A 27,620-nucleotide genomic window follows, 5' to 3' on the forward strand; every position below is an offset into this window, starting at 1 on the left:
GGATAGGGCAGCCACAGCGTCCCTGGGCAACCTGGGCCAGGCTCTCACCTCCCTCACACCAAGGAATTCCCTCCTCATGTCTCACCTCAATCTCCCTCTTCCACTTTTCATCCATCCCCCTCATCCCATCCCTCCCTGCCCTTGTCCCAGGTCCCTCCCCAGCTTTCCTGGAGCCCCTTCAGGCACTGGAAGGTGCTCTAAGGTCTCCCTGGAGCCTTCTCTTCTCCAGGCTGAACGCCCCAACTCTCCCTGCCTGTCCCAGAGCTGCTCCAACCCAAGGGTCATCCTTATGGCCCTTCTCTGGACCCTCTCCAACAGCTCCATGTCTCTCCTGTGCTCAGGGCTCCAGAGCTGGACACAGCACCCCAGGGGGCTCTCACCAGAGCAGAGCAGAGGGGACAATCCCCTCCCTGGCCCTGCTGGCCACACTTCTTGTGATGCAGCCCAGGACATGGGTGGCCCTGTGGGCTCCAGCACTCACTGGGAGCTCGTGTATGTGTTATGGGTTTAAATTATTTCATGAATAGCTGTGGAGAACAGTGTTGTGCTGGAGCAAGACCCAACAGTTGTAGATAACCAAAAGTCACTTCAGAGTGAGGATGACAGGTTTGCTGCTGCTTCTCATGGGGTAAGTGAGCATTCTGTGTGGGCTTTACAGCTCTGAAGTCATGAGGTGTGGGTGCTGATGTATAATGGTTGATGGTTGTAGTTCATGATGTAGACACCAAAATGTTTGGATTGCTGATGCTTTCCAAATAAGAAAGCAAAATAATTTCAGAAGCTTGAAGGATTCCCCTGTTCTTAGAGGTCCTTGGAAAACTGGCAATGAATCCATTTCCCTCACTTGCTATGGCTGCTGGGAGGTGATTGTGAAGTGTGATGGGCACCTGATACAGGAACATTTCTAATTATTAACACTTTAGTACAATCTATGTTATTCCAACTGTACAAGTATTGACAAGAAATCACCTCTGCAGAAGAGATGATCCAATGATTGTGGGTAATATAAACGGCTGGACTTAAAAATGATAGGAAAAATAGCATAGAAAAGATTTTTTCCATCTAACAGATGATTATATATATATATTTAAAGGTTTAAAGAGATTGAGAGCTTGTAACTGCCAGACTTGTGGATTCATAGTGTGTTTCTTCAAGTTTCATTGCAGGATGTTGCTGTTCTGCAGGGGTTTAGCAGCTGGTTGGCTCACAGGAGGAAAAGACAAGCAAACAGCTGCACGTGGAGGAGGGTGTGTCAGAGCTCTTAATTAAACTGAAAAGATTAATCTAAAGCACTGGTAGGAAAATTAATTTGAAAACCTGTGCTGCTGTTCTTGGAAAGAATATTTCCAGCTGTTCCTTGAAGCTGCAGCGTGGATGTGGTAGGCAGGGAGCAGTGTTGTTTGGAAAGGACCTGTGGAGGTGATTTCCTGGAATGCTCTGCCTCAAACTGGGCCAACTGCTTTGTGACTTGTGTCAAAACCGAATGTGATCCTCCTGGAAAGAAGCAAGGGTGCAGTTTTGTTTTGTGCTGTAGGTTTTGAGTAGGTAAATAGCTCTGGCAAAGTTGAGGGTATCACTTCACCACCACTCCAGGCTAAAATGATGCTTTCAGTAAAGGATGGGTGGCTGGAAACTTTGTTATTAAACTTACTGATGAACAGGGTGGCAGCACTGTGTCTTCTGGTGCTTGTCACTAAGTGATGCTCATTACCCAACAAACAATACTTGACAGAACTAGGAGCCTGCCTGAATTCTTGGGCTGAGAGGTGATCTGAAAAGATTCTGCTTTAAATCATTTAATGGGGCTCTGAGTTCCACTGTGAATTAAAAATGCGATGGTGTGGTCAGAGTCATCTCAGCTGGTGGAAGATGCGTGGTAGGTATTTTACAGGTTATGTGGGTACTAATTCTGAAAGGTATTTGTCCTGCCTCACAACAGCATTTGAACAGTCTTGCAGCTTGAGTGGAAACTATCTTGACAGAAAACATACCTGGCATCTAAAGGAAGTAAATGAACACAATCTTTCCAGTGATAATTTAAAATTATAACATAAGTAGTATGTAAATTAACTAATCTGTTTTAATAATCAAACCATTTAAGTCCTTTTCCATGTTGCTAATGTTCCCCTTGTGTTATCACTGTTCGTGACATTTAGGAATTTACTTCTTCTACAGTAAATGATGAATGCTTAATTAACAGCCCTCCTGCTGCTCAGGTGTTTTTCCATTCAAAGAGTATAAAGTCCAGAAGATGGTTGTGCAAATTCATTGGCTTATTTTGCCTCTCCTACCCTGCATTTCCATATCCACAAGGATGTTTGAAGAGTTCCCTGTATCCTTCCTTCTCCTCTTCCCTTTTTGAAGTTATCCTTTCAGTCAGAGGGGAAAAAGATCCTCATGCTGAATCTGCCAGGTCAGTCACACTCCTTTGACTGAAACCACTGCACTTAGTTGTTGTAAAAAAACCCCACTCTTTATTTCTAAAGCAAAGTTTCTGTAAGTTATTAGTTACTCTTTAATTGGCAGGACAGGCTTTGTTTACTAGACCTTTTCAGCACAGCTACACAGACTTAGTCTCATTTCTATAAGGTTTGAGGGCTTGTCTTCCAGATGGTGAAGAGGGGATTTCAGGGCAGTTCTGGTTCAGGTTGCTGTTGCTGTTGGGTAACATGAAGGTTTTTCAATGCAAAACAGAAAATACAAGAAGTCCCTCAACAAACCTGAACCATATCTATGACCAAAAAGTGGGAAGCTTTTCCTGACATGCTTCCAAGGAAGCACGAGGAAAAGTCCTTTCTTTCAACCTGAATATTTAGTGTCGAAACGTATTTGCTTTGTGGTTTGTAAACAGGTTTCTCCTCCATTGCTTGTGGCTCTTTCCTCACGTCAGCTGGCTGAGCTCTTGGTATCTGTCCTGCACGAAAGGGTGTCAGGGACAATCTGGACTTGGGGTGGCTGAGATCATGGCTGTTTATCATTGTACCTTCAGCAGACGTGGCAGAAGGGAACCTTTGGCAAAGGAGGTGGATGGGCAGCTGGAGGTGGAATATTTTCATCTGCTGATTTGAAGCTCAGCAGTTTGTCTGCTGAAGACCTCAGCTGGTAATCCCTGTGCTGCCGGGACAGCTTGAGCCAAAACCACAAGAGCTGTTAAGTCACAATATGCTGGAGAACACAAAAATGCCTGAAGAAGTTTGCCTGGTTGGTGACCAGGAAACAAACAGGCCTGTGTAAGGACTACACAATGTTTGTGTTTTGGAGAGAAGGTGCAGAGCACTGTAACAACTCTAAAAGAAACCCTAGTGATGCAGAAACATGTCATATTTGTGCAATATTTGCATGTTTTGCATTATTATTTTGGCATGATTTGCATGGCCTTTGTTCGTATAAATAAGGCCTCTAGTTTTCTTTTTAGATCTAATGTTACCAAAGGACTAAGGGAGCCTTTTGGAGTGTTTGCAGGTGCTGAACTGTATCTTGGTGCTGCAAGATGATTCTTGGGTTTTTTCAGCCCTGTATCCAAACAATGCTGCATTGAGGAGCCTGGGGCAGCATTCACAGCTCAGCACTGAGAACCAGCTTCACAAATGCAGAGTATTCCTTTACAGCAGAACAATGAAGCAGCTGAACATCAGCATCTCATGGCCAGCTGACTGCAAAAGGAGTGTCCAAGCATCTACCAAAGAAAACCTGTGAAATGCTGGGATTGTACCTTGACACCAGGCTCAGGAAATGGGGGTGTAGTTAAACGTGAGTGCAAAGTTCTCTTGATTTTGCAGTGCAGACAGAAAACTGGGGAGGTGACACAGGATAAGAAAGAGATGGCTTAGCAAATAAGGTGGAAAGTCATCATTAGTGCAGTTGCTGATGTTGCTTCAGGTAATCATAGAATCCCAGACTGCTTTCGGTTGGAGGGCCTTAAGATCATCTAGACCCAACTGCCTGCATGGGCAGGGACACCTCCCAGCAGCCCAGGCTGCTCCAAGCCCCATCCACCCTGCCCTTCAACACTGCCGGGGATGGGGCAGCCACAGCTTCCCTGGGCAACCTGGGCCAGGCTCTCACCACCCTCACACCAAAGAATTCCCTCCTCATGTCTCACCTCCATCTCCCTCTCCCAGTTTTCATCCATCCCCCTCATCCCATCCCTCCCTGCCCTTGTCCCAGGTCCCTCCCCAGCTTTCCTGGAGCCCCTTCAGGCACTGGAAGCTGCTCTAAGGTCTCCCTGGAGCCTCCTCTTCTCCAGGCTGAACACCCCAACTCTCCCAGCCTGTCCCCAGAGCAGAGCTGCTTGAGTCCTTGAATCATCTCTGTGGCCTCCTCTGGCCTCTCTCTAACAGCTCCATGTCCTTCTTGTGTTGGGGACCCCAGAGCTGTTCCCAGCCCTGCAAGGGGGTCTCAGCAGAGCAGAGCAGAGGGGACAATCCCCTCCCTGGCCCTGCTGGTCACGCTGCTGGTGACACAGCCCAGGACACGGGTGGTTTCTGGGCTCCAGCACATGGTGCTGGGTCATGTTGAGCTTCTCCTCCACCATCACCCCCAAGTCCTTCTCCTCAGGGCTACTTTTGATCCATTCTCCCCCCAGCCTGTATTTGTGCTTTGGATTGCCCCGACCCAGGTGTAGGACCTTGCACTTGGCCTTGTTGAACTTCATGCAGTTTGCACAAGCCCACCTCTCCAGCATGTCCAGGTCCCTCTGGATTGATCCCTCCCCTCCAGTGTGTCACCTCTCCACACAGCTTGGTGTCACCAGCAAACTTGCTGAGGGTGCTGGAGAAGCTAGGATGAATGAACCAGCTCTCAGTCATGGTCTTTGTTTTTCTGCATGTTTCTTTGTCTCTCTGTTGAATTGCAGGTTTCTATAGTTCCTTCAGCATCCCTTGGAGGAAGGGTTGTTATGCAGCAGGATAAGCATGTCCTTGCCTGGACACTGTTCAGACAAACACTGCAGAATTCCTGCTCCACTGAACCAGGCGGTTGAAATCAGACAAGTTCTTCCTCATGATGCAAATCTGTCCAACCACCAATCATTAGTCTGGGTTTTTGCCTTTTGTGGTGTAGTTTTGCCCACTGATATGAAGGGAACATGTCCTGGAACATGGTGGTTGTGTAACCTGGTGAGCAAAGCTGAATTCCCAAAATTGAAGGCTGAGATAGTCATGGGGTTGCAGATTAGGGTTAAGATAGGCATGGGGTTTGGGAAGAGGAGGTGATACGTGGATGTAGAGCATTTTAAGTGCCTAAATGCTGTAAAATGAGAGTGGAAGGAACTTAATGGATCATGAAGTCAGTTGCTGGTGAGTGCAGGAAGCCAGACCTTCTAAACACCTCCATAAGACACATTCACAGTCTCCACCCAGCAAGACTCACTGGGGCTTTCTGCCTCTACTGAGATGCTCTTCCAGGGCTGCTCCCTGGGCAGGGAACTTCCAGGTTCAGGCCTGGGTTGGCCAGGGTAAGTCCATTCCTGTTTTTCTTTTCTATGGGCCTATGTAGTTTTTTCTTTGATTAGTCCTTCTGGCTGCCTGGCAAGATGCTGTTCATCTCCTGATGTATTTATGGAGTCATTGCTTCCACCCTTCCCTCCTCAGTAGTTTTATGAGTCTTAAGTTATCTTATAAGACAAGCTCTGGGCTCTTCTGCACATGTTCTTCTGTTGACTTCATGTGTGACTGGTACAGATAGAAGAGCCTACCTGACTTGTGAGGTTTTGGGTGTTGTTTTTTTTTTACTCTCCTTTTATAGATTATATGTTTTTATTTGACAGATGAAAAAGTAAGAGGTTATGGGTGGAAGCAATCTCTTTGTTGTTATCCCAAGCCAGTTCTACTCTTTCTGTATTGTTGGATAATTCAGCCTCAGGAGATCACTCAGAGCAGCCTCCTGCTCAAGGCGGAGCAATATGATCATGGTACTAGGATTTTACAGTCTTCAGGCACTTTCCATGTGGAAAGTGGAAGTGTGATGTACTGCTCCACACACTGACGTCAGCGAGGTTCATTCCTCCACCTGTGCTCAGCTCCTGTGCATGGGTTGGAATAAACCCACAAAGCATCACGTTGGTCCTGGAAGTTTTCAAGGAACTTTGTGTTGTCTCATGATCTATTTCAAGACTGCTGGTGCCTTCTGCTGTGCTTCTAGAACTGTGAGAAGAGCCTGCAGTGCTTCCCTGCTGCAGGAGAGGCAGCTTGGTCTGACACACACAGGAATGAAAGTTCAGTGACTCTTGTGTTTAGTGGCTTGGCTTTTTTTCAGTGCAAGGTTAGTGCTTTAACTTCGTGTTTAAAGGATTTTAATATGATTCCCATTTCTAGCTAGCTGCATGTCACAGTTGTAGCCTTTATTCAGCGTGCATTAGGGCCAGCTTAGCATCCATCTTCCTTTCCCTCAACCTCTGTGGGTTTGAGAGCTGCAGAGATGACTCAAGGGTCAGCTGTGCTGGAGCTGAATCAGCCTTGTCAAGTTACAGTCAGTTGGCTTGAATGTTGGTTTGGTGAGGAAGATGTGGCACCAGTCATTCAGAGTTTACTATTTGCTTTTGAAAAAAACAAACAACTACATCTTTACAAAGGACCCTTTGAACCTTCTTTCCAGAGCTGACTGTGAAAATGGCAGATGGATGAAGGATTCCTCACCCTGCCCTTTCTGCTCTCTCCCCACAGGAAAGGAGTGGTGCAGAGCACACTGAATGGCATTTCCTATTTTGTTAAACTGGCAGCATCTGAGAACTGAATCCATGCAGGATAACTGCAAGAAAAAATTTCACCTGCACATAAAATGAACTGAAATTCCAGTTTCTGTGGCCCCCAGGATGGATCCAAACTGTGTAAACTCAGAATGGATCCAAACTTTGCGTTTAGTATCGTGACAGACTAGGATTGTTTTCCTAGCACAGGGAGGGAATACTGACTGGACAGTTTTTTGGTCTGTTTTTCCAACTGCAGCAAGAATATTTTAGCTCTAGTTCTGCCAATGCAAACCCTGTTTATCTGAGCTCTCCTGTGATGAGGATGATTTGCTGTAATACAGTTTATGAGCGAGTTGCTGAAAGACTTGAAGGTCATTCTTGCCTGCTTGAGGACTGAGTTTATTTCAAGATTGACCTGAAATTAGGACTGTAGGTAGCACTGAGTTCTCAGTAGAGGGGCCAGTATCACCTATAAAAGGCACAATTGTCTGACACACACAGGGTGAAGGCTGCTTGAGCAAAGTCACCTTCCTCCCCAAAGCAGGAGGGTAGCTGGTCCTTTCTGGCAGTGCAGCTTCTTATACATTCTTGCATTTTAAACCAGGTAAGACAGTTTCTCTGCCAGGAGTCTTCTTAAATTCCCTGCCTGATTGAACACATCCTGAAGGCCCATCCTTTACTTTCCATGTGCATCTCTTAACAAACTCAAGTTTTAATTAAAGTGTCTTTGTGCATGTTTGCAATGGGAATGGAGCCAAAGGCTGCAGTAATGGATTTTTAATGGATATATTTTGGTGATAAAAAAAATAACTAAGACCTATGAGCTACTTTGGGGGTTCAGCCCAAACCACACAGGGTGCTTGCAGCAGGACAAGGGTGCTTGCAGCAGGACAAGGAACTGTCCCTCCTCTGCATCCCAGAGAGGTGTGCAGCTGCTGCAGCGTTCTTCTTCCTCTGCACAAAGGAGGAAGGCAGCAAAGGCAATATGCTGACACCAGATCTTTCAGCTGGTTTGTGCTTTGGGATTATTGAGCTAGAAAGAGAAGAGTTTGAAACTGTCAGTGGGCCTGGGGTGGCTGTTGGCTGCCTGGCACAGGTTGAGGAGTCTGTAGCAACTCCTGTGTTTGCCCTGACTGATTTGCTTTTGCTTTTGCTTTTTCTGTTAACATGTCCTTTGCTTTTAGTCACTGCTGTACAGTTGAACTGAAAGCCTGTCTCCAGTTGGTGGCTGTGCTGTGACTTCTAGTCATGAAGACTTTCTGTTTCTGGAGCATCTGTAGCATCAGGGAGCAGGGAGAGCAAGCTCTGGTGTGTCTGTGTGCCTGCAAAGTACAGGTTGATCGGGCTGCCTGGCAAGATGCTGTGCATCTCCTGAGGTATTTATGGAGTGATTGTTTCTACTTCTTCCTTGGTAGTTTTATGAGTCTTAAGCACTTCGTAGAATTACAGAATATGCTGAGTTGGATCATCGACTCCAACTCCTGTCCCTGTGCAGGGCACTCCAAGAATCACCCCATGTGCCTGAAAGCATCATCCAAAGGCTTCTTGAACTCAGGCAGCCTTGGTGCTGTGACCACTGCCCTGGGGAGCTTGTTCCAGTGCTCAGCCACCCTCTGGGTGAAAAACCTTTCCCTGATATCCAACCTAAACCTCCCCTGATTCAGCTTCCTGCTATTTCCCCCAGTCCTGTAATTTTGTCATTTAAATTAGTTCTCTTCCAAGACAAGCTCTGGGCTTTTCTGCACACATGCTCCTGTTGACTTCACATGTGATTGGAGGAGAGAGAACAACCTGCCTGACTTGTAAACTTTCTTTTTTTTTTTTCAATTTTACTCTCCTTTTATAGATTATGTGATTTTATTTGACAGATTAAGAAGTTAGAAGTTGTGGGTAGAGGCATTCTCTTGTTTGTTGCTATCCCAAGCCTGTCCTACTCTTTCCTTATCATATTCTTGTATTATCCTAGATCTTATCCACATCCTTATCATGTTCTTACCATTCAGCCTCAGGAAGTTATTCAGGGCAGCCTCCTGCTCAAGGCAGAACAAAATGATCATCTGTGATCAGGGTGAGAAAGGAGCAGCTCCAGATGGGAGAATGTTGTCTTTTTTTCCTTTTCCTAGTAGAAAATGATCCATGACACCAGGAGTTCTTCACATTTCATCTCTCTGAAAGTGACAGAAAATGAGATGTCTGGTGACTTGACATGGCTTTTGCAAGAGTTCCTCTGCAGACAGATGGAGGGAAAACTGGGAAAATGTGTTTCTGAGGAGCTGTTTCACACCCCAGGCTGGGATCTGACTGAACCCACCCCTGGGAGCTGGCACAGGTTATCTCAGGAAATCTGCAGAGTTCTAGAAATAGCAGTGAGCCTGCCCAGGGCTGCCTGCTGCCTGTAATCCCAGCAAATTTCTATTTATCTTCCAGTGCAGAGGAGTTACCATGTCAATGATTAATTAGAAATTCCCTGTATTATTGGAATTGCAGCCTTTGGAGAGGCCAGTGCCTGGTAGGTGCCTTTGTTGAGTGGTCTGTGTTCTGCAGATGTTGTTTGGGAGGATGGGTTCCAAGTCTTGCCAACTAACTCTTTTCTTTATTTTTACTGAGTGCATTTGAAGTTGCATCATTTCCTCGGTAAGAACAGTTTTATTTTTGACTGGAGTGTTTGTCAGGTGGGAGAAATCCTAAATGTGAGTGCTCTCTGGTGGTGAAGATTTCTGCTTCAGCTTTCTGCTTTCTGCAGTGTATTTTCCTGTGGTGGTTGGACCTGAAAGTAGGATGTCAGGACCTTTTTTCCAAATGCCTTCAACTCCCTAAAAATAAAAGCTTCGAAGGAGACCTTAGAGCAGCTTCCAGTGCCTGAAGGGGCTCCAGGAAAGCTGGGGAGGGACTTGGGACAAGGGCAGGGAGGGATGGGATGAGGGGGATGGATGAAAACTGGGAGAGGGAGCTGCCTGCTGCCTGTAATCCCAGCAAATTTCTATTTATCTTCCAGTGCAGAGGAGTTACCATGTCAATGATTAATTAGAAATTCCCTGTATTATTGGAATTGCAGCCTTTGGAGAGGCCAGTGCCTGGTAGGTGCCTTTGTTGAGTGGTCTGTGTTCTGCAGATGTTGTTTGGGAGGATGGGTTCCAAGTCTTGCCAACTAACTCTTTTCTTTATTTTTACTGAGTGCATTTGAAGTTGCATCATTTCCTCGGTAAGAACAGTTTTATTTTTGACTGGAGTGTTTGTCAGGTGGGAGAAATCCTAAATGTGAGTGCTCTCTGGTGGTGAAGATTTCTGCTTCAGCTTTCTGCTTTCTGCAGTGTATTTTCCTGTGGTGGTTGGACCTGAAAGTAGGATGTCAGGACCTTTTTTCCAAATGCCTTCAACTCCCTAAAAATAAAAGCTTCGAAGGAGACCTTAGAGCAGCTTCCAGTGCCTGAAGGGGCTCCAGGAAAGCTGGGGAGGGACTTGGGACAAGGGCAGGGAGGGAGAGGACAAGGGGGAATGGATTAAAACTGGAAGAGGGAGATTGAGGTGAGACATGAGGAGGGAATTGTGGAGTGTGAGGGTGGTGAGAGCCTGGCCCAGGTTGCCCAGGGAAGCTGTGGCTGCCCCATCCCTGGCAGTGTTGAAGGGCAGGTTGGATGGGGCTTGGAGCAGCCTGGGCTGGTGGGAGGTGTCCCTGCCCATGCAGGCAGTTGGATCTAGATGATCTTTAAGGTCCCTTCCAATCCAAATCAGTCTATTATTCTGTGAAAACAGAGCAAGAGCCTTTTCCTCTCTCTGGCAGTCTTCTTTCCTGGGTAATAATTTCTATCCCTTTAAATTATTTGTATTCTATGACCTACTGGTTCTCACTATTTATGTTTTACCAACGTAACAAAAATGCATGTAAAAACTTTTCATGAAAGAGCTGATGCCCTTCATCAAAATAACACAAAATTATTAAATACTGTGACTTTCTTTTTGGGTGCTGAGCTGGATTTCAGATGCCAGGGAAACAAGTGGAAAATTCAGAAGACAGTGGCACAGGAACTGTTTGAACAGCATCATTACAGGGAAATCTTTCCTCCTCCATGCACAAAAGAATGTGATTTTCATTCTAAACTGAGCTTTGACCATGGGGGTGTTGACCCCAGGAGCAGGGACAGGGGTTCCTTTTCTCAGCTGTGCTGGAGGTGGCTTTTAGTAACAAAAATGCACTCCTGGGTGTTCTGTGCTGGGTACAGAAGTGATCACATTGTCCTTTGTGCTGATGAGCTTTCCCTTGATGTCCCAACTGCCCAGGCTGTTCAGAAAGCTTCTCTGTCTGCTTTTGTGACCTTGTCTTTGCTGGAGAGTAACAAATTTAACACAGCTGGTACCTCCCAGTTTGGGCTGACGTCCTTGGTTGTTTTCCTAAGTTTTCCTGAGTTCTTCTTGAGCAGGGAAACCAAGGATCTCACACCCAAGTGCTGCAGCAAGGAAAACAGGCAGTGCTGTTCTTGGCCACGGCTGTGCTGAGCTGTGCTGCCTGGTGAAAAGAGGCTTTATCAGCAAGGAGGGGACAGTAGCCACAGCTCCTTGTAGGAAGACCTAAGCACAGCTCTGGAATTTTAGATCCAGTGCTAAGAAGAAACAAAATAATAAATAAATGAACATAGAGGTAAACGGGGATGTTAGTTGTTTGTAAAATTTGTATCAGAGTCATAGAACCCCATATAGTTTGGGTTGGAAGGGAAGATCACCCAGTCCCACCCCTGCATGGGCAGGGACACCTCCCACCAGCCCAGGCTGCTCCAAGCCCCATCCAACCTGCCCTTCAACACTGCCAGGGATGGGGCAGCCACAGCTTCCCTGGGCAACCTGGGCCAGGCTCTCACCACCCTCACGCCAAAGAATTTCCTCCTCATGTCTCACCTGAATCTCCCTCTTCCAGTTTTCATCCATCCCCTTCATCCCATCCCTCCCTGCCCTTGTCCCAAGTCCCTCCCCAGCTTTCCTGGAGCCCCTTCAGGCACTGGAAGGTCCTATGTACCCCAAACCCAAGCTTGAGAGATGCCCATTTGTCAAGGCCAGAGATGGATCACTCCCTCCTTGAGGACACAACTTGTCAGAACTTAGTAAAACCCTTTAAACTTGGCTTTGAGGCCCAGTGTGAGATCTGATGTCCAAGCTCAGGGCTATTAGGGTCACAAGCAGGCAGCATGTCCCTCTGCTGCAGGGGACACCAGGCAGGCTGGCACCAGCAAATCTGTGGGTTCTGCTAAGGAGGCAGTTGGGGACTCTGAACTGTCAAGGGAGGAAACTGAAACTGCTCTGCTGCTGGAAGTCTGCATAATTCATTGCTTAAGGAAGAGGTCAGAGTATTGGGTACTGTGATGGTGGCTTGGTATGACACTTCAGTAGGGATGTCCTTTTTTTTTTTTTCCCCTCCCTTCCTTGGCAGCTCAAGCAAACCCCATTAACCCCTCTGTGCTTACCAGGAACCTTCTGACCATGTGTCTGGTGGGACAGTAGGGCTTGAAACCTCCTCCAGAAACTACTCTAGTTTTATTTTTATCATCAATAGTGCCTTGAGCAGTGGTTCTGTGCCTGCTGGGCAATGACTTCGTGTGTCAACTTGCCTTTTTTGGGTGGCCCAGCTCCAAAAAGATGGGAAGGATTCTGCTGATTTGGAATCATTGTAATGGTTTCCATTACATGTCTGCCCTAGTGTGATTTGATCTCCTTAACAGACTTGTGTGTGTTGGGGTTTTTGAAGCTCTCCCATGTATATGTAGAGTCCCTTGGGTGCTCCTCGGCAGTCTGGGATCCCATCTCTTGGCACTCACTTGTGTCACCTGCTGGAATCCTTCCAACACCATCATTCCTAACTGCTTTGTGCTTTGAAGAATTAAAATTAGGAGCAGCAAACGACAAGGACTGAGTGTGTGGGGGTTCCTGTGTGCCTCAGGCCATCCCAAGGGAATAAACTGGGGCTTTTCCTTAAGAATTGGGCTGTGATTCTGTAGTTCATACCAGTTCCACTTCATACCAGTTCATATCTTGTGTACCAGTTGCTTACTGGTGTTGCCTGTGTGGGAGCCATCATTTCTGTTGCAATGGTTGGTTCCTGAGCTCTTCTTGGTGTTTCTTATTGTAATGGCCTTGTCTAAAATGTTTTTGGTGGTTTTCAAACAGCTTTAATCTCTAAAATAGAAAATATCTTTGCATTTGAATCTTCCTGATGTTTTGGAAATGCTTATCAGGGTTGTCTTCAGCTTAACCTGCATGCAGGAACAAAGGGACATTTTGCAGCTGGGTCTTTTTAGTGAAGTATTTATGGAGAAAACTGGAGTTGGAGGCAAAAAGCTCTTGCAGGAAGTGGGATGCTGGTTGCTGGTTTGCATTGCTGGAGTTTGATTACACCTGCTGAAAACTGCCAGTGCCAAGATGCTGCAGAAAATTCTCAAATAAACAATAGAAAATGTCAAGCTTGTCACCACCTGGGAGTGGTCATAAATTCCATAAAGTCATGCTGGAATTTGTACCGGGGTCTGTCACGGCTTGGAGGGCCTGGTGCTCTCCAGAGGTGTTTTGGTGCCATCTAATGTCGTAAGATTTAAGCACAGGGTGCAGACACCGGTATTTCAGGCCAGAAACACCTTAGTTACAGGTTGATCTCTAAATCTGCTCTCGTCCTTCTTCCTCTTGAGAAGCAAATGCTGCTTGAATCCTTCAGCTGCTCATCTGGAATCCCTGCTGTGCTCTCCTGCCAGACAACTTGATAAACTTGGATTTCTTTGGAAACATCTTTTAACTGAAACACTTTTTTTTCTAACAAGCTTCAATTAATTTTCTGTCTTGTTTGCAGCAAGAATACTAAGGACTGGGTAGGGCTTAGGAAGGGTTTAGTTCAGGGTTGTTTTCACACACTCTTAAAAGGCTTTCGCTTGTGTTTTCACAGCAGTCATGAGATCAAAGTACCTTCTAGCAAGGAGGATGGGGTGGAAGCTGATGGCCAGAGCTGCAAGGCTGTGATTTGCTTCTTGGCTTGTACCTTTGTTTACTCTCTTGCAAATGTGATTAGACTTCCAAGGGAGTGAATCTTGCTTCTCTGGCCTGAGCTGGGCTGTGAGCAAGTGTTGAATGGGAAAAAAGAATTTGCCTTTAAATCCATTTTATGAACCAGATTAAATGAACTCGTCAGAAACCCATCTCATTGACAGTTGTAGGAACAGTGAGGAGGCTGCAGGATGGCCAGGAAGATGGGCATGCAGAGATGGACAAAGTCTTGCAAGGCTGTGTTTGTAACTTCTAGCTTATCAATCATCATCCTATTTCAGCCAGTGTTACCTGGTGGATAAAGCAGCATGTCCAAGTCCTTGTGAGACCTGGACTGTCCTCTTGGTTCTCTTTGGGCAAATTACTGCACCTCTCAGTTCCATGTACCTGTCTGTTAAACAAGGCCATGCTGGGCCTCCTCACACACTGTGATCCAGTGTAAAGCTCTGTAGGAGTTGCACTGTATAGTGTGTGTGTATATATATATATAGTGTGTATGTGTATAGATATGCGTGTGTGAGTGTATATATATAGGTATATGTGTGTGTGTGTATATATATATATATATATATATATATATATATATATATATATATATATATATATATATATAAAAGACATTGAGGTGCTGGAGTGTGTCCAGAGAAGGGCAACCAAGCTGGTAAAGAGCCTTGAGCACAAGTCTTATGAGGAGCAGCTGAGGGAACTGGGGCTATTTAGTCCTGAAGAAAAGGAGGCTGAAGGGAGACCTTATCACCCTCTACAACTAAAGAGGTTGTAAAGAGGTGGGTGCTAGTCTCTTCTCACAAGTAACTGGTGATAGAACAAGAGGAAATGGCCTCAAGGTGCCCCAGGGGAGGTTTAGACCAGACATTAGGAAGAACTTTTTCACTGAAGGGGTCAGACGTTGGAATGTACTGCCCAGAGGTGGCTGAGTCACCATCCCTGGATGTGTTTAAAAGTCATCTAGATGTGGTGCTTGGGATCATGGCTCAGTGCTGGACTTGGGAGAGTGAGGTTAATGGTTGGATGTGATGATCTTGAAGGTCTTTTATAGCTGAAGTGATTATCTGTAAATCTTGCTAAAGAGTTTCTTTTAAAAAACCATTTGTTTCTGGCACTATGTTCATGGCAACAGGAATACCTGGATTTCCAGAAAGCTGATTTGGTGACAGAGGCAAAACAACAGTTGCTGTACTCAGAAACAAGGTCAGTGTTGGTACCTCAGGGGCCTGAGGGTCATGCAGCTGGAAGTAGAATAGCAGGAAAGGTTTCTTTTGTAGGTGGTAAGGTTCAAAGCTTAGTCTTTGTCACATCAGGGCTGTATTTGACATGCCAGCTGAGCCACATGGGTTAGATAATGTCTGGAGTCAATGTTTTATTCTTTCTTATTAATTATTTAAAATATTTCTTACTCATTTCAGTACTGGGATGGATGAAAGAGTTCACCTGATGGACAACTTGCTCGGCAGAAACACTGTGAATCTCTGTGTTTGACTTGTTCCCTTTGTCTCTTTTGTTCCCTCCTGGGTAGGTTTGAGAAAGGCCGGATTTATACCTTCATTGGGGAGGTGGTTGTTTCCATGAATCCCTACAAAAACTTGAACATCTATGGGCGTGACACCATCGAGCAGTACAAGGGGAGGGAGCTGTACGAGAGGCCTCCTCACCTCTTTGCAATTGCTGATGCTGCTTACAAAGCCATGAAGAGGAGATCAAAAGACACCTGTATTGTCATATCAGGTAAGCTGAAATGCTTTTCATTGTGATCAACACTTGATCTTGGTAAAATTATAGGCAGAGAAAGAATGATTTGGCTAATGACAGTGTTTTATAAAAGAAAACTTCATTAATATTCAAACTGCTCATTTGCATTTGAATCCATGTGTGGAGACTCCACAGTTGTTCCTTATCTAATTCAAAAGCTGGTGTCAGTCATTAGCTTAATCTGGGTATGCAAAGTGATAATTGGAACATGGGTCCCTACTAGGTCTGCCTGAGTGAGTGGAGATGAGGGGGAATCATGGAATCACAGAATGCCAGGTTGGAAGGGACCTCAAGGATCACCTGGTCCAACCTCCTCTTCAAACTGTCCAACATGGGGGAACCCACCACTTCCCTTGGGAGATTATTCCAATGTCTGACTGTCCTCATGGATAAAATTTTCCTCTGGAGTCCAATGGGAATCTCCCCAGGAGCAACTTGTGCCCATCACCCCTTATCTTCTCCATGGGACTCCTCATCAATAGGGAGTCTCCACCTTCTAGGTGGCCACCCTTTATGAACTGGAACATGGTGCAAAGGTCTCCCCTGAGCCTTCTCTTCTCCAGGTTGAACAAACCCAGTTTTCTCAACCTCTCCTGATATGGCAGGTTCTCCAGTCCTCTGATCATCCTCGTGACCCTTCTCTGGACCCTCTCCAGCCTGTCCTTGTATTTTTTGTAGAGCAGGGACCATAACTGAGAGGATGGCTCCTCTCTCTCTGTGGAGAGCTGCTGATTTTTGTCCCTGAGCTGACAGGCCCCTGTTTTGTTCCCTGTTTGGGTGGCTGGGCTGGTGACTTGTTGTGCCTCTGGCAGGGGCAGCAGAGCTTGTACCATGAACGTGGCGATCTGGATCCTGGCACTTCTTTTCCTTGATATTCCCGTGCTCCAGCAGCTCTGAAAAGCCAGCAGGCTGAGCTGCTGTGCTGAACAGTAGCCTCTTGTGCTGCAGCTCCCAGCTCTGCTGCTGGCCAAGCCTCTGTGTGCTAGTCTTTCTCCTCCAACAATATTCCTTTTGATCCTCTGGGTGCCAGGCCCTTCACTGACCTGTCAGCCCTCCCAGCCCAGCAGCAGCAGGGTTGTGGCTGTGGCTGGAAAACATTCAGAGTGCACATGGACCAGATTGCTTGAAAAGAAAACAAAAAGAAAAGCCACAAAAACTCCCAGGGTAGAATGAAGATATTCTGGTCAGAGATTTGCTTTGCTTTCTTTTTTGGCTGTGTTGTGTCATCTTTGTCATTCTGCCCTTAGGTGAAAGTGGGGCTGGGAAGACTGAGGCCAGTAAATACATCATGCAGTACATTGCAGCCATCACCAACCCTGGGCAGAGAGCAGAGGTGGAAAGGTAAGAAAAGGCTTGGCAGAAACAGCAGAGGAACAGCTGGGTCTCTTCTTGTGTAGCACCATGTGGTTAGATGGTCTCTTGCACTAATTGCTGATTTAACAGCATTTACCTGATTTCTTCAGGTACTGCTTTTACACTGGGAATTTTGTGATAGAATCTCAGATTGGTTTGGGTTGGAAGGGACTTTAGAGATCATCTAGATCCAACCCCCTGGACAGGGGGGATGGGGTGAGGGGGATGGATGAAAACTGGAAGAGGGAGATTGAGGTGAGACATGAGGAGGAAATTCTTTGGTGTGAGGGTGGTGAGAGCCTGGCCCAGGTTGCCCAGGGAAGCTGTGGCTGCCCCATCCCTGGCAGTGTTGAAGGGCAGGTTGGATGGGGCTTGGAGCAGCCTGGGCTGGTGGGAGGTGTCCCTGCCCATGCAGGGGGCTAGATCTAGATGATCTTTCAGGTCTCAAATCAGTCTGGGATTCTGTGATTTTATAAAGTCTGGCCTTACCCTGTTCTCCTTTCCATATTTCTGGGTTGCAGAGTGAAGAACATCCTGCTGGGCAATGCCAAAACAAACCGCAATGACAATTCCAGCAGGTTTGGAAAATACATGGATATCAACTTTGATTTTAAAGGAGACCCAATAGGTGGGCACATCAATAATTACTTACTAGAAAAGGTAAGTCACCCTCACTTGTTGGCTTAGAAGCTTTTGTGGAGTTATTTTGAAATAGGTGCTTTGCCACTAGGAAATTATCCTCCCTGTGCCCTCATCTGGGATGTAATGACATTTGAATCTCATTTAAATCTGTTATTTTGCTCCAAAAATGACTCTCAATCACTGAAATGCTGGTGAAGCTCTGGCACTGCCCTGTCACTTTAACACCACTGCTTTCACCCCCTGAGGGACTCATGTTACACAGAAGCTTATGAGCATATAGGTGTGTTAGTTTGTATCCAGAATAAAATCTGCAATTAATTTAACTCTGTAAAACTCCTTCTTTATAAGTTCCTGCATTGAGATCTCACTGGGGAATAAAAGGAGAAGAAATCTAGGTCTGTAAGTAGCCACAGTATGTCTGAGAAGTGTTACTCTGGATTAATGCCACAGCCTTGTGTGATCCTGTAGTTACTTTGTTTTTATATATTCCAAGTGATCCTAAGGATAATTTTTTTTTTTCTTCTTTCCCATGTCTTTTAGTGGTGGCTGAAAACATTGGAATATGTAAAACTCTGTAGAGAAAGTGGGCTTGAGCTATTAACAGTTCCTGTTATGTGTGAAACACGTGTCTGGCTTTAATTTATGTTTCACCACATCTGCTAACATGCTTTTTTTGTTTGTGGTTTGTTTGTTTGTTTCCTTTCCCCATTCTTTCCCCGAAGTCTATTTTCAGAATCAACACTTCATTTTAAAAAAGAAACAACAATACAACAAAACACAACAAAACCAAACATTTAACATGTGCTACTTCATGCACCAAGGGGGCAGGGCTGCAGCTGCAGTGCCTTAAATCCTTGATAATTTCTGTCAGATTTTTGACTTCTACCAAGTTAAATTCATTGCCATGTTGAAAGCAGCTGAGGTTCTGGCCTGAACACAGGCAGTGACTTTGCTCTGCAGCAGCAGTACATGCCTCATCCCCCTCCATAGTTTAAACCTGTAGCTTAAAATAAGGATCTGTTGCTTGTTGGCTGATTTTTTTGATGCATTTAACATAATTTGTCCTGTGTGCTGTTTTACACTGATCTGGGGTGAGTGCTCTGATGATGTCACTGTTGCTCCCTACAACAATGTCCTCCTGTCAGAGCTGGGAGTCCTGGGTACTGTCCTCAGCCTGTCCTGGCCTTGTAGAGGTGGTTCCCATAAGCCCTAACTAAGGTCCATGGAGCAGGGTCCTGCTTTTCATTTCCAGTAATTCAATAACTCATAAACTAAACCAACATTTTATTTGACTCTTCCATGAGAGCAGTTCTGGATCTGCCATGTGGGATTCCTGGTTGGAAATAGGACATTGCAGCTGTTACACAAGCTGGTCTTTTTGATTATAGACTTCAAACTCCATGGTCATGCCCAGCTAATGATGTTCCCAGCAGACTTAGTGTAAGATGACAGTAGTTTGGAGGTGTCCCAGCAGTGCTGAGCCTGTGCATGGGGGGCTGAGGAGGAGCAGGCCCTCCCCACCAAATTATCATAGAATTATGGAATGGTTTGAGTTGGAAGGGACCTTAAAGATCATCTAGATCCAACCCCTGCATGGGCAGGGACACCTCCCAGCAGCCCAGGCTGCTCCAAGCCCCATCCAACCTGCCCTTCAACACTGCCAGGGATGGGGCAGCCACAGCTTCTCTGGGCAACCTGGGCCAGGGTCTCCCCACCCTCATACTCAAGAATTTCCTCCTCATGTCTCACCTCAATCTCCCCTCTTCCAGTTTTAATCCATTCCCCTTGTCCTCTCACTACAAGCTCTTGTACAAAGTCCTGCTTTCCTGGAGCCCCTTCAGGTCTCCCAGGACCCTTCTCTTCTCCAGGCTGAAAAAACCCATCTTGGCTTTTGTTCCCCACAGTCTCGTGTGATTGTGCAGCAGCCAGGAGAGCGAAGCTTCCATTCCTTTTACCAGGTTTGTATTTCTTTCCTGAAACAAAAATTACTTTCTTTGAGTTTCCCAGACATGACAGGCAAAATATTTACAGTTTTCACCCTCTTGTGTGTTTTGCAAAAGGTTCTGGTGTTGCTGCATCTTGGGTGATCTGAGGCTCTTTAGCGCTTTGAAGAGACTTGGTCTGGGGAAGGAGCATGGGAAGATTTATTTTTTCTGTCCCCCAGTCTCATATTAACACATTTGTAAACTTAAAAAGGAGCCTAACTAAACAAATATGGTGGAGTATTAAACTTTGACTCACTGTTTTATTTGTAATATGTCTAGTCCCTCTATTTTCTCTTGAGGCCTTTAGTCCATATGGAAGTAATTTTATGACACCAAACTGACTTTTTTTGGGGGGGGGTGTTCTTTTTAATGTCTTCCATATTGTCTGGTGCTTCCTTGTGTGTCCTTTGGGGAAATGGTTGGCCTATTAGTATAACCCTTATTTCTCAGTTTTGCAGCGAGGGAAATGTAGGTTTGTTTCTTTTTTTCCTCACTTACTCAGCTCTTCACAGTAGCACTTTAGCACCTTCCCATCCATGTGGCATTTGCCTCCTGGGGACTCTGGGTGTCAGCAGAGAAGGGGAGCCTGTTTGCTAGGACACATCTGGGGCATGTCACAGACACAAACCATGTCTGGGCTGTGAAGAGGTTCAGGTTTGTTTCTAAACAGTGGTGTCACCCCCCAGGACAGTCACTGAGGAGCCTCTTCCTGCTGCTCAGAGCCCAACAAAGGTGCAGACTGTGTGTTTTGCTTGTGACTCCAGATGCTGTAGCTGGTTCTTCGCTAGCAGATATTGAATGCCTTATGTTTCTGCTTGTCAAGCAGATGAATGAGAAAACAGAAAAAGGAAGGATTTCATTCATTCACCTTTTCTTAAAATCCTCTTTGTGCAGCTCCTCCAGGGGGGTTCTGACCAGATGCTACGTTCTCTACATCTTCAGAAGGATGCATCTGCATACAGCTACATCTGCCCTGGAGCTCAGCTGAAGGTGAGGCTGTCCAAGTCAGAGGTACCTTGTCTTCAAATTGTAAATGCTTCTTGAAATACTGAGCTGAGCTAGTAGAAGCTGAGACCAATATTTATGGGATGACTATGTGAAGGGTGACACCAGTGGGCTATTTTTGATGGAGTTTCTGGCCCTAGAAGACAAACACACGTGTCCCTGTGCATGCTACATTTGTGTCTGCTTGTAAAAAGCAATATAATATAGTAGGAGGGAAATCACCTTTGTTAATAAATGCAGGCAGAGATATTTGACCTATGACCAGTGACAGACATTTCATACTTCATGATGGGCAACTTAAGCTGCTTTCTGAACCAAAGAACCATGAGGACTCCTTTTTTTTTTTTTTTGCAGTAGGACCATTTAAGTTACTGAATAATTCATTCTGTGTATCTGATGTATCCTTAGGAGAGCCTCTGAACAGGACAGAAAGGAACAAGCCCATGAAGTGTTTAGGACAACAAGATCCTGAACACTTTAAATACATCTGGAGTTGTCCCCAGTGATGTCCCTCAGAAGCAGGGTCCAGACAAAAGGCTCCCTGATTTCCTAGTTATTTCTTAAGCTGCTCTTTGACAAACAAACCCACAGACCTTCTCAGATGCCTTGAGCAGTTTCTCTAGGAATCTGCAGTGAAAACAGAGCCAGATGATTGGGAGGGGAGGGAGGCAGTTCATCTTGAGAAAGATGGTGATGAGAAGTTTCCTGTTGGTGTCCTGCAGCTCAGAGGGTCTGTGCCTGCACTGCTCAAAACTGCTCTGATTTTTCAAGTGAATCTTTCACAATAAATGCCACTGGGAAAGCACTGAAGCACTGAACTGTGCTGGGATGGATTTCTGCACCTTGTTGCTGGTCTTGTAGGTGTGTGTCCAACCTGGTGTGTCCTCAGAGTCAGGAACGTCAGGACTTCTGAGAAAACTGCAAACTACATTTCTGTTTTCCATGGGCTTGCAAAAATCTCATCTTTCTCACAGCTGACTTCTATTAAGCCCTTCATGTCTCAAACACCTCTTTCCCCTCAGTGTTCCATCAACGATGGTGCAGAGTTCAAAGCAGTAGCTGATGCCATGAAAGTGATAGGCTTCAAGCAAGAGGAGATTCAGACTGTCTACAAAATTGTGGCAGCCATTCTTCACCTGGTAAGCTCCCTGCCTGGGCTGTGAGGAGGCTCCTCTTCAGGAGGGATCAAGCCCTACGCTTGTACTTTCAGCAGCTCCAATTTTCTTGCTGCAGAGGCACTTAGAAGGTCTGTTGGCTGGAAAACTGTATACAGGTTAAAACTTCCAGTGGTAGGTGAAATTCCTTGATGGAATTGGGACACTGTGGTAATGGATACTTGAATCCTGGGGTCAGTTCTGGGCCCCTGGGGACAAGAAGGACATGGAGCATGTCCAGGGAAGGGCAAGGGAGCTGGGGAAGGGGCTGGAGCACAAGTGTGAGCAGGAGCAGCTGAGGGAGCTGGGGGTGTCCAGCCTGGAGCCAAGGAGCTGAGGGGAGACCTGCTGGCTCTGCAGCTGCCTGAGAGGAGGTTGGAGCCAGGGGGGGTCGGGCTCTGCTCCCCAGGAACAAGGGGCAGGAGCAGAGGAACCGGCCTCAGGTTGTGCCAGGGGAGGCTGAGGTTGGACCTTGGGAACAGTTTCTCCCTGGCAAGGGTTGTCAGGGCCTGGCCCAGGCTGCCCAGGGCAGGGGGGGAGTCCACATCCCTGGAGGGTTTTCCAGGCCCTGGAGATGGTGCTGAGGGACACGGGGCAGGGGTGGCCTTGGCAGGGCTGGGGGAAGGGTTGGACCTTGGGAATAATTTGATGGGATGAGAACAATTTGGGACTGGATGATCTTGAAGATGATCCCTTCCAGCCCAAACGATTCCATGATCGTGTGATTCTGTGATATTAAAAAAAAAAAAAAGAGAGAAATAAAAAAGGTTGACACAGCTACTGTCTTGCTCCTTATTGCAGGGGAATTTGAAGTTTTCAGTGGATGGTGATACTCCTGTCATAGAGAATGGGAAGGTTGTGTCCATCATTGCAGAGCTGCTGTCCACCAAAGCTGACCTGGTGGAGAAGGCTCTTCTGTTCCGAACTGTGGCTACAGGCAGGGATGTCATTGACAAACAACACACTGAGCAAGAAGCCACCTATGGCAGAGATGCCTTTGCAAAAGTGAGTCTGAATTCCCTCTCCCTGCATCCTACCCTGGGTGTGACAGTGGCTCAGACACCTTGCTTTTGCCTTTTGGTTGAGTTGTACCTGCTGCAGCAAAGAATGGTGGTGCCTGGAGAGACCTTCAGTGTTGAGTTGCCTTCACAGCTGCACGTTTTTCAGTGCTGGAGATCCCAGTGGGATCCCTGATGGGATCAATAACTGCAGTGCTGGCTGAGACATGGGAAGTCTCTGTTTTATGCAGATTTATTTCTGAATGTATGAAGTTATGAGTGCTGTAGGGGGGCCCTGCAGAGCAGCAGCATCCCTGCCCTTCCTGGGCACAACATGCCCCCCCAGGCAGAGGCAAACACAAGAGGAGAGGGAACTGCCAGCCTGGCATCTGCAGAAGGAGCACCTTGTGCAGGGCTGAATATCTTAGGGAATTTTATTTCTTTAGCAGTTAAATTCAAAGGGTAGAGCCTGGAACAGTACCAGCCAGAACTTAGGCTGGCAGAAACCCAAAGAACTGTCTTTTTCTTTTGCTGGAAAGGTGGATGTTGATCAAAGGAGTGATCATTGTTCTTCCTTTGCTAAGAAATCAAGTGATAAGGGAAGAACGGATGACCCAAGGGCTGGAGCAGCTCTGCTCTGGAGCCAGGCTGGGAGAGTTGGGGTGTTGAGCCTGGAGAAGAGAAGGCTCCAGGGAGACCTTAGAGCAGCTTCCAGTGCCTGAAGGGGCTCCAGGAAAGCTGGAGAGAGACCTGAGACAAGGGCTGGGAGTGAAAAGACAAGGGGTGATGGAAGAGGGAGATTGAGGTGAGACATGAGGAGGAACCTCTTGAGTGTGCGGGTGGTGAGAGCCTGGCCCAGGTTGCCCAGGGAAGCTGTGGCTGCCCCATCCCTGGCAGTGTTGAAGGGCAGGTTGGATGGGGCTTGGAGCAGCCTGGGCTGCTGGGAGGTGTCCCTGCCCATGCAGGGGGTTGGATCTAGATGATCTTTAAGGTCCCTTTTAACCCAAACTATTCTGTGATTCTATGAATTTATGGAATTCCTTGATTATTGACTTTGTTCCTTAAGATTCTATGCTTGCACAATTTCATGGGACATCTTGAACACCTTGACTTCCAAGATATCTAGGCCTACAGACCATTTTCTTTTGAATGGTGAACAAGAATATTTCACTGCTGCTGTGCTGGGTTGTTCAATTTCTATAACTGACCTCTCACTGGTTTTTCAATATTGTGAACAATTCCCAGGAATTTAAGTTCTTAGGCAGCTGAAAAGCAGATTGCAATCAAAAGTGGGGAACTGCTGTGCCCAGTGACCTCTCTGGGGTTTAGATTTTGTGTAAATGAGTTTTGAAAGGCAAGAAAAAATATTGTCCTGGAATATTTTCCTCATGGCAGTCGCCATTCACTTTTAGCAGCCTGTTATCTGTAGGTTTTGTGTAGTTTTTGTGTAGTTTTGTGTAGTATTTGTGTAGTTTCTGTGTAGCATCTTGAATGGAGCTTTTGTAGCACCATGTGTTGCAAAAGGAACTGAGCCAGATGCAGGCAAAATTCCTTGGTGTTTGTTTCCTGGCAGGCGATCTACGAGCGGCTCTTCTGTTGGATTGTGACACACATCAATGATGTGATTGAAGTGAAGAACTATGACACCACAATCCATGGGAAAAACACTGTCATTGGAGTCCTGGATATCTATGGTTTTGAAATATTTGACAATAACAGGTGAGCCACCTTGTCAAAGCACAGTGCTGTGGCCTTCTCCTTCCATAAAGCACTTATCCCTCCCCCCCCTTTTTTTTTTCTGATGTTTTTGCAGTTTTGAACAATTTTGCATTAATTACTGCAATGAAAAGCTACAGCAGCTCTTTATTCAGCTGGTCCTAAAGCAGGAGCAGGAGGAATACCAGCGAGAAGGAATTCCCTGGAAACATGTGAGTGATTTGGCAGGGGAGGGAGAGGTTGGTTTGAGGTCAGTGGACCAGCAGAAGGCCCAGATCTAAACTTGCTCCACATGCAGGCTCCTGTCAGAGTTGACAGGACATCTGTGGCCATCTCAGCTGTACCACCTGCTGGGTGGAAACCAGACTGTGAAAAAGCTAACCAGTTCTTTCACAACATTTCCTTATTTGTCATGAGGTGGGAAAAGAAGTGACCCCAGGTCTGAGCTAAAACATCTTGTGGCATCTCCGTGACGCCGCACACTTTGCTGGGTGATTCTGTTATGGGTGTTGGTCTGGTTTTTGTCTACTTGTAGATATTCCAGTGTAAAAAATCTTGAGTTCTCCTGTTCAAATTCCTTTCATGATGCTGAGGACAAGGTGAGCAGTTTTCACTGTGCTGATGGTGTGCTGTTGAATTTTAAAAGACCATTTAAAATGCACCCTGCAGCAGCTGATTTGTAGCAGAGGTCTGGAGATGAATGTGAGGTGTGTGAAGGATCAGAACCTGCTGTTCTGTGGCAGGAGAGTAGCCTGATTCATCTGGAGTGGGTGAGCAATACTGGAAGCTGATTTCATCTCCTGTGGGCCCCATTAGTGATAAGTAATGGTTTTAAGCTGGAAGAGGGAGATTGAGGTTGGACATGAGGAGGAAATTCTTTGGTGTGAGGGTGGTGAGAGCCTGGCCCAGGTTGCCCAGGGAAGCTGTGGCTGCCCCATCCCTGGCAGTGTTGAAGGGCAGGTTGGATGGGGCTTGGAGCAACCTGGGCTGGTGGGAGGTGTCCCTGCCCATGTAGGGGTGGGACTGGATGAGTCTCTTCCAATCCAAACCATTCCATGGTTCTATGGTTGTCACATTCATGGTATGTTCAGCAGTGGGCAGCACTGGTACTCCTCTCTTTCCTCACCCAAAGCCACAAATATACCTGTTCTTTGTGTTCTACAGATTGATTACTTTAACAATCAGGTCATTGTTGACCTGGTAGAGCAGCAGCACAAAGGGATCATTGCCATTCTGGATGATGCCTGCATGAATGTTGGAAAAGTTACAGATGAGATGTTCCTTGAGGCTCTTAATAACAAGCTGGGGAAGCATGCTCATTTCTCTAGCAGAAAGGTAACGTGTTCCTCTGCATCCTCAAAACTTGCTTCTTTTCCTATGTGATGCCTTTGCTGTTTAGATGGCATGAGGAAGAAATTCTTTGGTGTGAGGGTGGTGAGAGCCTGGCCCAGGTTGCCCAGGGAAGCTGTGGCTGCCCCATCCCTGGCAGTGTTGAAGGGCAGGTTGGATGGGGCTTGGAGCAGCCTGGGCTGGTGGGAGGTGTCCCTGCCCATGCAGGGGGCTGGAACTGGATGATCTTTAAGGTCCTTTCCAACCCAAACCAGTCTGGGATTCTTTGATTCTATTTCTTTTAGGCCTAATAAAATAAGGAAAAAGCTTTGAAGGGTAGCTGTGGTTGGAATCACAGAGTCACAGAGTGTCAGGGCTTGGAAGGGACCTCTAGACAGAGCAGGGTCACCTAGAGCAGATCCCAGAGGAACATGTTCAGGTGGAGTGGGAATGTCTCCAGGGATGGAGACTCACGACTTCTCTGGGCAGCCTGTCCCAGGGCTCTGCCACCCTCACAGCAAAGAAGCTTTTCCTTGTTTGACTTGACCCTCCTGGGCTCCAGTTGGTGCCCATTGCCCCATGTCCTGTCCCTGGGCACCACTGGGAAGAATCTGGCCCCATCCTCCTGCCACCCCCTGCAGATATTGATCAGCACTGAGCAGATCCCCCCTCAGCCTCCTCCTCTCCAGGCTCAACAGCCCCAGCTCTCCCAGCCTTTCCTCCCAGGATAAACTCCAGGCACTGACCACCCCTCCCAGCTCCCTCCAGCCCGGGGTGCTCGTGTTTGCTGGAGCCAGAGCCAAGCCAAGGGCTGTGGAATGAGATGCCCAAGAGCAGCAGCAGCTCCCGGCTGGAGATCAGGCTGCTCGGGGCTGCCCGTCCCCAGCAGAGGGAGCTCCAGGATGTCCAATGCGACACATCCCTTTTATTCCAGCCATAAAAGCAGCTGAGCTGGTGCCTTGACACACCGTGATGTCATTGGTGACCAATCGATGCCCAGTTCCAGCCCATGTGATGCTCTTCCCAGGCTGCTCTAATACGTAGTGACAGTGAAATTATTCACACTTGTGCTTTATTACAACACTGTGATTTATAGGTTTTTTTTCTCTCTCTTTTTCTTTCATCCTCATTGGCTACAAACCCTGTTCATCTCAGATGGTACCTGTGATCATCCGGGCCCCTCTCCCTGCTTTGTTCCTGCTACAATACACGAATTAAAAGGCTTTATTTATCCCTCACTTGGCTGCCTATTGAAAACACACTCAGCAGCCTGATTAATTTGAGAATCTTTCCCACTGAGTAATCAAATCAGGGCCTTTGATTTATTGGTGTCTCTCTGCTCAGAAAAGGTGTTTGAAATCTCCTTCAGAAGGCTGGATCCCCCTTCCCCCCCCAGTGCAATGTTTTATGTAGGTCAGAAGTACAAAATTAGCATGGTTGTGTAAGAGACGTGCTAAAAGCTGCCTCTGGGGAGGCTGGATATAAACAATAGATCTGGCTGGGCCTTGTTTTGGAGAGGATGAAAGGAAAACAACCACTTTTTTCCTCCCAGATGTGGCTCTCCTGAAGGGCCCTTCCCCTGCAGCACAGCTGCCATCTCCCTGCCCTGGCTGAGGGAGGGGGAGTTGCTGCTTTAATCCAGATTTTACTGGGTGTTCTGAGCAAACTCACCTGAAAACAAGTGTTTTCATGAAGCCTAATCTGGGTTTCTCCATTTTCATGCAAGTTGCTTCCTTTACAGAAACACAGCATGTCAGGGGTTGGAAGGGACCTCTGAAGATCATCGAGTCCAACCCCCCTGCCAGAGCAGGACCAACAAAACTAGGGCAGGTCACTCAAAAGGGCACCCAAACATGTCTTGAAAGTCTCCAAAACCTCTCTGGGAAGTACTGATTGTGACTAGTGAAGCCTTGGGGGATGGAGTCTGAAATCCTCTGCAGTGGGGTGGGAAGTGAAGCTGTCTAGA

General features: G+C 46.7%; 1 protein-coding gene across 1 annotated transcript in view; it reads left to right on the forward strand.

The window, feature by feature from the left end:
• Positions 1–27,620, forward strand: part of MYO1D (myosin ID) — a 161,503-nt gene that overhangs the window by 26,877 nt on the left and 107,006 nt on the right. The window contains exons 2-12 of the mRNA XM_009995698.1: positions 14,844–14,914; positions 15,240–15,448; positions 16,720–16,813; positions 17,347–17,485; positions 19,372–19,425; positions 20,347–20,442; positions 21,480–21,596; positions 22,413–22,616; positions 24,183–24,328; positions 24,423–24,537; positions 25,490–25,660. Of these exons, the coding sequence (XP_009994000.1) occupies positions 14,844–14,914; positions 15,240–15,448; positions 16,720–16,813; positions 17,347–17,485; positions 19,372–19,425; positions 20,347–20,442; positions 21,480–21,596; positions 22,413–22,616; positions 24,183–24,328; positions 24,423–24,537; positions 25,490–25,660 (1,416 nt within the window). The remainder of the gene's footprint in view (positions 1–14,843; positions 14,915–15,239; positions 15,449–16,719; positions 16,814–17,346; positions 17,486–19,371; positions 19,426–20,346; positions 20,443–21,479; positions 21,597–22,412; positions 22,617–24,182; positions 24,329–24,422; positions 24,538–25,489; positions 25,661–27,620) is intronic.

This window comes from Chaetura pelagica, unplaced genomic scaffold (genome assembly GCF_000747805.2).
Source record: "Chaetura pelagica isolate M959 unplaced genomic scaffold, ChaPel_1.0 scaffold604, whole genome shotgun sequence".
NCBI lineage: Eukaryota > Metazoa > Chordata > Aves > Apodiformes > Apodidae > Chaetura > Chaetura pelagica.